This window comes from Pollicipes pollicipes, unplaced genomic scaffold, assembly GCF_011947565.3.
Source record: "Pollicipes pollicipes isolate AB1234 unplaced genomic scaffold, Ppol_2.1 Scaffold_4219;HRSCAF=4965_pilon_pilon_pilon, whole genome shotgun sequence".
In the NCBI taxonomy this organism is placed as follows: domain Eukaryota; kingdom Metazoa; phylum Arthropoda; class Thecostraca; order Pollicipedomorpha; family Pollicipedidae; genus Pollicipes; species Pollicipes pollicipes.
The window spans coordinates 25,108,195-25,117,725 of NW_023596448.1; the positions used below are offsets into that span (position 1 = coordinate 25,108,195).

The following is a 9,531-nucleotide window of genomic DNA, read 5'->3' on the forward strand; positions in this document are numbered from 1 at the left end:
TTGTCAAGGGCAGTATTTTCCACTTCGAAGTATGTACAAAGTTATGTGAGCTAATTTCATAACATCTAATGCTTTATCCAAGATCCTCAGATGTGGAACATTCCCTTTAAAGGGAAGCTCCACATTTATGTGGGGTTTTGAGCCTAGATAGTCATTTCAGAGATCATTCAGTGCAGTTCACAGTCATGCCCTTTGCCAGGTTTAAAACCCTCCGGTTTCTGAGCTTGACGCTGGCAAACTTGTGCAGACTGATTCAAGGCCACCCAGACATTCATTACGTCACACGAACGTCACGCAAATACCATCACTTATTGGCCGTGTAATGCTCAACGCCAAGAAAAAATAATGCCCACCAAACTATTGATGCCTGGTGCATGTGAGCAGGATTCGAGACTTCGGCGGTCATCAGTTGGCCTTGGATCATTTTGATGCCATGAGTGCATGCTTTTAAAACTAATCGCGTTTTATGCTACACAATTACAGGAATGATACATGCATAGATATGTCCATATATATATATATATATATATATATATATATATATATATATATATATATATAACGTATGTTTATATGTACGTATATAAACATATTGTAATGAACAGGAACGTGTGCAGTGATACTTGTCACGACGGAAAAAACTCCTCGAACACCTCGAGAAATGGCCAGATCACGCGAACAGAATGATACTTTGGTTTCGCCAACACGTGCTAAAGCGCCTCACATCTCGTCAAGTTAAGGAAATATAAGTGATTCAGCCCGCTAGCTGCAGTCGCAATTGTGACACGACCACCTGGAAGCGACTCTGACGTCATACTAACGCTGCATGATGTAATGAAAAGATGTTGCATTGAAGAGCTTGGTTACGAAGATGTGATATTTTGTTATCTGGATCAGTCTTGTGCACTTAAAAGCATACCATTGGTTGCAAGTGAGCTTATTTCATCGCATCTGATGCTTGCCTCATCATCTTCAAATGTGGAACACTCTCTTTAAGAACTGGCTGCGTTCTGCACTTATTTCAAGGAGTGACAGGGCTCTAGTGGTGTTTTGCGTTGTTTGTAGCTGAAATATATCCAAATGACTGCGTTTCATTTCGGTAATGAGTCCATAACATTTAGTTACTCGGCCCTCGTGCGAGACTATTAGGCGACACAGGAGAAAACCACCGTATCAACATGGTCTGTATTGTCCAGTGCAACAGAGTTCCGATGCACCATGTCACAGCGGGCATGCTGCATGCCGAAGTAATGACACGCAATGTCCCGCACTGTCGACTACTATCAAATGTGGACAGATGATAACATCCGTCCACCGATCTTATAATAATTAGCATGCACTCAATACACACTTACAATAAATACGCCGTAGAAGCATATGTATCGATTATTCAGTGGGGCGACAGGCCTGACATCATAGAAATATTAGTCAAACGCAGGTAAAACGGTGCCCGAAAGGTAGTTCAATTGCGGACAGCTGGTTCTACAAAAGATCAGGTGGTGTTATTCCAGAGCGAAAAAGGGTGATGCACGTACAAAACAAAGCGCAACAGCAAACTCTAAAATGATCAGTTCTTAACTCTACGCAACAGCAGTAAGACGATAAGTGCTTAGATCTCAGCAACGGCAATTCATAAATCATGAACTTCATCATAATAACTTACCTCGCCTGTATTATATACATAGTTTGTAATGACCTTTGACGGTGGTTCAATGCATTTGATGTTTTCACATCCATGGAAAATTCCTTGAAAGTGAAGATAAATATTGGGGGTCTTGTGATATCCTGAACCTCCCACAAGGACAATCTTTAAAGCTACATCTCTAAGTTCCTTGCAGCTTCTATTTGTAAACGCCTTGCTCAAGCGTTGCACGTGTGGGACAGATACTGTTGATCTGTCCTCACATGTTGTTGAACTGTCCGTCACATGCGGCTGTCAGCTGTCAGAACACAACTCTGTCAACGAGGACGAAAACATTTTAACAGTAGCGCAAAATAATCGTAAACAAATCATTGGCTCTACTAATGGAGGCCTTCGCGGATTAAATTGCGACATTTCGTGGCTTCCGACACCAAGGAAATTTGTGCACCAAGGAAATTTTCTCGAATGAAGATAGCAAAACCATCAAAAAAAAAAACAACAAAAGTCGCACAGCTTGCGGCGGACATGATAGCGAACACTTTCAGGATCAACAATGATCTCGATTACATGCATAGGCCACCCTGCCAATACACCAGCGCATGGTCGACACTCGCGGGAACCAGGCAGGCTGACCCTGCATCGGCCCGCGCCGGGCACGCTGTGCCCCGTCTAGGAATGCCCTGCACACGAGCCACGTGCGCAGCCGCCCTGCGGGCCCGCATGCGTCAGCGTCTACAGCTAATGAGAACTACAGTGAGTGTGAGCGTCCAGCGCATCGGAGGCCTCCGCCACGGGCCCCAGTGACGTAACAACGCTCCCGCACGCAACAGGGCGCACAGCCAGGCTTCCCGACCGACACGCCGAAACCTTGAACTCGGCCGCGGGCGCGCGGAGTCTCCGCGGGCGGCTTGTCGCGATGTTGAGAGCAGTCGGGTCGGTGGCGGGTGTGACAGCCGAGCGGTCGGCAGATATGGCGGCTGCTGATGACGCCGGTGTGCATGGCCTTACTGACCGCTGAGGTCTACCTTCGTCTGCGGCGCGTGAAGGTGGTCTGCGGGGTGTTTCGTCAGAGTAAGCGCAGGGATGCGGTCTTGCGTTTGCGCTTGACCGGGTGATGGGATAGCAAAAAACTGAGGGTGATTTGCAATAGTTCAGACATTGGGTATGCATTCATACCAACCAGGCGATCTCGGAGCAACTCGCACGTGCGATCATCTTGCATGATAATGTCGCAATTATTTTGAACAGAAAATGTCATCGCATGCACAACAAAGGGTTGAGGACGGCTCGACTTTTTACATGCATGATTTGCATTCAAGAATCGCAAGTCTGCGGTGCAATTTTTGTGAAAGAACACTACTTGGAAAATCGCAAAATACTCCTGTAACACATTTCCACCAGAACGCAACGCAGCAACGTTATTCGTCGCTCGGTGTCACAGCCCAACACCTCCCCAGCTGGGAGCCATCTCCAGCCAGGCGCGTACCGAGCTTCTGTGTCATACCAGCGATCGTGTGCTCGGCGTCGGCGATTGTGACGCAGCTGAGACGATTGTCGGCATGACCAGCACCGTCCCAGCAGCGGCGGATGCTGCTCTTCATACCGACGAACACCAGCTGCTGTCCGCGCTCGTGGAACTCCTTCACCAGCTGATTCATACACTGAAACGGTGCCAAGGATAGAATATATAATATAAATAGATAGGTGAAAATATGGTTTATGGTAATATTTGAGTACCAGGAACGAACGAACAGATACACACAAGAGGAGAAGGAATCAGCCATTGCTGGCTTTGGTGGAGTGGGCCGGCAAGTTCAAATTCGCTATATTTTCGAGCTGCGCTCCATAATGTTGTCAGGTGCAGCACTGAAATGATATACTTTGGCAATGAAGACCTATGTAACGTGAAGAAATTTACGCAGCACATGCCTCCAAGGTCTCAGGCGCTCTATTTTGTGCAACTGTCCCGTATCGCCAAACTTCAAGACCTCAACCCATCTAGTGCAGCCGCCGGCCACGCATCAGCGCCCTCAATCGGCCGAATGGCAGCGCCATCTACCTCGGCCGAAGTGAAGTCGGAGTAGCGCACGTTGTTGCAATCGAGCACGACGGGCAGCACGCTGCGGCCGTGCAGCACGGCGGCGTCGGTGACCACGGCGCGAACATGCTCGGCAGCGGGGTACGTCAGCCCCGAGTCCGGGTACACGTAGATGTACTCCTCCGAGCCGCCAGGCTGCAAAGGACGCGCGTCAGAACGACGGCCGGTGAACGGGCAGGACAAGGCGGGCTGGGTCTGTACATTTGTTGACTTGATGTGAACGAGCAAGGCCCGAAGTTTTCCGTTTCCCGACGCTGTGACTTCTTTTGTTCATTATAACAAAATTTGTATTGGAATACCCAGGAACCAAATGGCGAAGCGTAAATAATATCACGTCAATTCGTAAATTGAGCTGTCACAGCTGCGGGATGATGGATTTATCGCAGGGACGTATTCAATATTTCACAATGGGCAGGGGCACAGCTAAAAATATCGCCGAGAACCGAAATAAGCGTGATGCACTCGCGCGCGTAATTTCTTGCACGGGCCACAAGTTTCTTGCATTTGATGCATGCTGTATAAGGACACAACATGTTCCCAATCTTGTCATTTTAACGTGCCCATCTAGTGGATCAAATGTTACCATTTGTTCATAACCCCAAAACAACGTGCTATAATTTTGGTAAGGGTGGCGACGTGCCCCCTCCTCGTGCCTCTTTGCGCTAGGAGCGTTCACGAAGTCTTACGTTCTATCCTTACGTTCCACGTTTAATGGGCGCAATACTTCACGAGTGGAATGCGTTCCGTCGAGGTATGCGTCAAACGTGTAATCTCCATGTCAGCGAAAGGCTCAAATGTTGCTGCATTGTAATATTGCAACGTTACGGATAACGTGTCACTATACACAAAAACTCTGGAATGTACTGGTTGTTGACGAAGATGACCTCGTATAGCATCAAGCTGCCAGAGCGTCACGATGCTACTATGCGTCACTGGCTATTCTTGTCCTGAAATATTTTTAACGCTACGCACCACAACACTAAAGGCAAGCCAGCTCTTCCCTCGCGACAATGCCGGCCTTATTTTAGAAATGAAAACTTACCGTCGTACAATCTATGTGTTGCGTTTCAAGACCCGCATGTGACTGAAACATGAAACCAGTACTTCGGCAAGGGAAATGTTTCGTGAAAACCGATATCTTCTTACAAAATAACAACAAATTTGCACCGACAGAACTGGTACAAACCAGGACAAATCGGTACCAACGACACAAAACTAGACGCATGCGCACCGACTTAAACCTTGCGGTGAGCGCGGTCCATGGGGCGCAGAGACCTGCCGGGCGTTCGGCTAATGTCGGTACACCAGCCGTCGCAGCCGCTGACGGCTGTCACCAGCTGTTCCGTGCCACCGGCTGTCCGCCGCCGTCCGTCACCCACTCACCAGCTTCCGAGTCTGGGTGACGACCTTGGGCCGGGCGGCCTTGAAGAGGATCATGCCTAGGCTGATGGCTGTGCCGATGCCGATGCCGTACTCCAGGCCCCAGAACACGCCGGCCAGGAAGGTGGCGAGGAATGGCAGCAGGTCCACCTCTGTCGGGCGCCGAGTCATCGAATCAGAACGTGAGCGAGCATACCCAGCTGACTGCCAGCGACAGGACTTCCTAGCGATCTGGGTCTCCTACAGCTTCTGCATATGTAGGCACTCCAAAGCGCTAATACAGTACGCACTATCAGATCTGATGTTACATCGTGGCCTGGTTCCTGCTCAAGTCTAAATTAGTACACACACGCTAGCTGGAGTTGGACAAGTATCATACAAATGAGTAATGAAGTGAACCCTAGTGATTCACTCACTCACAAAATATTGTTCCTAGGCTGAGACGAACGGCATGTTTATCATATTCCGGCAAATTTGGCAAAATATTGCAGACCGCTCAACTTGGCGTTATTATATTCATATCGCATGGTTGCAACATTTGTACCAAAAGCCAAACGTCCAAAACAAAAATGGTTAAGCCCAAGCTCAAAACAGCTCATAAACCCTGTATTTCGGGTCTTATTTAAGTGTTTAGTCTGAAGTTTGTAAAAATGGCTGTCATCCCTGAGCTGACATCCCCCTCCCCCCCCCCCCCCGGTGTTTTATGTTGTTTTTGTTTGGAAAAACGGCGTGCGAAACTCACTCGGGACCTACCGCTTGCCATGACTTGCGTTAACATATCATACGTCAAAAATTGGTGCGAAAAACAACTCCCCTAATGTGACAACGTGTCCCCCGGAGCTCCTGCAGCCTATGGGTCTGTGGTTTCGACATGGGCAAGGGCAGGACGGTACCGCCCGTCTCTGTTGGCGCACTGTCGTGTGTACCCAGGTTCTGACTGTGTGGTGTGGTGGTAGTTTTGGGGGGGGGAGGGAAGGGGGTACACTCACTGCGACTGCGCCACATGGGTCTGGCCACGCTCAGTTCGATCATGTAGATGACGGCGCTGATAATGATGGCCGAGAGCGTGGCCTTCGGGATGTACACGAAGTACGGCGTCAGGAACTGCAGGGCGCAGATCACCAGAAGACCTGCGGATGGAACAACGCAACGTCGCGTGAACCGGGACTGAAAACTAAATGTAATATTTTTTCATCTTCTTAATATTATCTATATTATTAAATGAAAGCTATATCTGCTGTATCATATTATCTTCAGCCTTGTTATTTGCTTATCTTTATGTAATCTTTTCTGTTTACCAGGTTGGGGGACGGAGTGGTGAGATGCCGATCCAAATACTAATTGCCCGAGGGTATGGATTGATAGCAAGGGGCTGGGCAGAGCTATCTGCTGACATTCACCGTATCACACGACATGACTGAACAAGAGAGAGAGAGAGAGAGGAGGGGGAGAGAGAGAGAGAGAGAATGAGAGAGAGAGAGAGAGAGAGAGAGATAGAGGAGACGAGGAGACGGAGTGAGAGAGGAGAGAGGAGGAGAGAGAGAAGAGAGAGATGAGAGAGAAGAGAGCTGCGGAGAGAGGGGGGGGGTAACAGCTAACCTGTCCGCACGCGTTCTCAAGACACACTCCACACGCAGAAACAGCGGAGCAAGAGCAGACGAGCCATCGGACCTCCTCGACGTCCCCGAGAAACGGCCCGCACAGAACCGAGCCGGAGCAGGCGGCAGCACCGGCCGGCGTCTCGACACACGGCCACGTAGACCGCGCGTAGGGGGCTGGGTCAGGCCGTCAACTGACCTGTGAACACGCCGCCCAGCGGAGTGCGCACGCCGGAGCTGTGGTTGACCGCCGTGCGACTGAAGGAGCCGGTGACCGGCATGGCCGAAAAGAAGGAGCCGGCGATGTTGCTGAGGCCGAGCGCGATCATCTCCTGGGTCGTGTCCAGACGCTTGCCCTCCGCTGTCGGCGCAGCGTGTCCCGTCATCCACCGCGACATGTAATGGGTATATTCTGTACGGCTAAACATTGCAGGCTTTAAAAACGGAATATATATATGTGTCTGCACGCGACCCTAGCGCCCCACGTGAGTAAAAACCAACGCATGTGTTCAAAGGCACGTTTACATTAATACATTGCCGGTTGAACATGTATTTCCTGGATAAATTATATGCGTCTCTTTGAGGGTATATTATGTACGGCTAAACATTACAGGCTATAAAAACGGAATATATAAGTAAGTATGCCTGCACGCGACCCCAGCGCCCCAAGTGAGTAAAAGACAACGCATACGTTCAAAGGCACGTTTACATTAATGCATTGCCGGTTGAACATGTATTTCCTGGATAAATGATGTGCGTCTCTTTGAACTGTGTGTCCTCAGCTGCTTATACGGCGCGCTATAGCGTCCATAAAAGCACCAGTATGTGTTCTCCTACAATTATAATTCCGACCTATGCCTACCGTAATCTCTCCCAAAAGTTTTCGGGTAGAGGTGAGGCTAGGCTGAAGTTGTCACATTTTAGTGGAGCTTAGAGGCTTCACTCACAGAAGGCCTTTGGCGATGGCGATGTTCTCGACGACGGCCAGCAGCGGCACGATGCCGATGCCGACGCCGATGGTGGACGTCATGTCGGAGAAGGCCAGCGTGTGGTTGCCATCAACGGTGGAGAAGGGCGGCGGCTTCGGCTTCGGCAGGCCCGCCGGCACCGACGCTGCTGGGAAGAGATTAAGTGTTGACGGCCACCGTAAAACCAACGCTGTGAGAGGAGATCGACAGTCGGCAACAGTACAGTACCACTTCCGCTGAAGACAAACCGCGCTTCTTCATTTGCCTACTTGCTATCCGGTGAGTTTTCTTGACTTCTCAACTCACTGCGCTCTGTCCTGATGCAAACTGAGCCGTTGTATGTGTGTATGTAATAACGTCAAAACACTCTCCAATCCAAAATGTCTATTCGGAGTGTCGAGTCGATAAGGTTAAGAGGAGGGGCATGCTAAGAAGGACACAAGTAGCAGCTTTCATACATGAATACATCAAAGGCACACATACAAAACACACCTCAGGAGTACATCAAAGGCACACATACAAAGCACACCTCAGGAGTACATCGAAGGTACACGTACAAAGCACACCTCAGGGGTACATCAAAGGCACACGTACAAAGCACACCTCAGGTACACGCACACAGACGGGGATCGAAATCCTGAGACGGGAATCAAACCCTAGACATCGCGCAACCCATTCGCGCGCCTCAGACACGAAACGGACTGCTTCAGAACTCACAGGTGGCGTGAAACGGCTCGAGGTCGTTGGCCTTGAGGATGATGACCACGATGCCGGCCAAAATCACCAGAATGGCGTTGCGAGCAATGGAGCTGAAGCGGAGGAAGCCCTGGAGAAACTTCCGACCGCGCGGTGCCAGAGGGTCAGGCCGCATCATAGGCAGCCGACGCATCTCCTGCGGAGGAAGAGTCGGGATGGTGGAGGTGGGATCGGTGGGACGTTGTCATCCATGTCATCATGACCATCCCAAGTCCACACATGGGCGAGCTTCGGCGCAGTGCTTAGTCCTTGACCCATTTCAGAAGCTTTTCAAAACGATGTCAATGCATCATGGATACCAGAAGCCTTTTTGTCTTTTAGGACACCCTGTTATGAAAATGTGCAGGTACTCCTAGACGCTCGGACCATAACTACAAGTAAAACATATGAAGAAACATCAACATTATCATAATGTAGAAAGCAACGCAGTCGAGATTCATCAAATACGGCTTTTATGTCTGTCTGATCGTCTGATATATTCCATGCATTATGTCAAGTCAGAATGGCCTTCACAAAAGTCAGATAAACAAGGAATTTCGAGTGTTCAGAATCATTCCATGGTTAACCCACAAAATATGCTTCCTCCACATCAAGCGAGGTCTCATGAAATAATTCGTGACAACACTAGGCCGGAGGAACTCAGAAGGATCTGAGCATGTGGTGAGAAACTTTCAAGTCAAAGATCAAAGCGTTTACATCTAAAGAAGGATATTCGTCAGTTGGCAAAAAAATGAGCTCCTAAAGGATCACAACCCCAGCACACATCTTGGTCACTTGAAGCGGATGACTTCGGACTCATTTGAGCGTCAAAGTTTGTTTTCAAAGAAAAGATTTACGGATTTTCAAGACTGTGCGGAGACGCCTGTAACCGTTTGTTGCTTTGAAATGTCCGAGGATTATAACAGCGAATTTCCCTCGTCCACATCTGAATCTTTATCTTGAGAGTCTGAGAGGAGTGAGTGATGAACGAGGAGAGCTCTTCTATCAAACCATTAACGTAATGGAGCATCAAAACTCAGGTTTCCCAAACGATGTAAATATTACAGATTACTGATGGATGTTATGCAGTGACGAACGTGGAAAGAGTTT

General features: G+C 49.1%; 1 protein-coding gene across 1 annotated transcript; it reads right to left on the bottom strand.

Annotated features, from left to right (window-relative positions):
• Nucleotides 1-1,171: 1,171 nt before the first annotated feature.
• LOC119095371 (sodium-independent sulfate anion transporter) lies at nt 1,172-7,825 on the bottom strand. The gene is made up of 7 exons (XM_037218216.1): nt 7,666-7,825; nt 6,918-7,079; nt 6,110-6,250; nt 5,124-5,272; nt 3,702-3,875; nt 3,147-3,303; nt 1,172-2,693 (listed from the first exon to the last, which is right to left on the bottom strand). The coding sequence occupies exons 2-7, from the start codon at nt 7,045-7,047 to the stop codon at nt 2,647-2,649; spliced, it is 798 nt and encodes a 265-aa protein (XP_037074111.1). The 5' UTR covers nt 7,048-7,079; nt 7,666-7,825; the 3' UTR covers nt 1,172-2,646.
• Nucleotides 7,826-9,531: the final 1,706 nt, after the last annotated feature.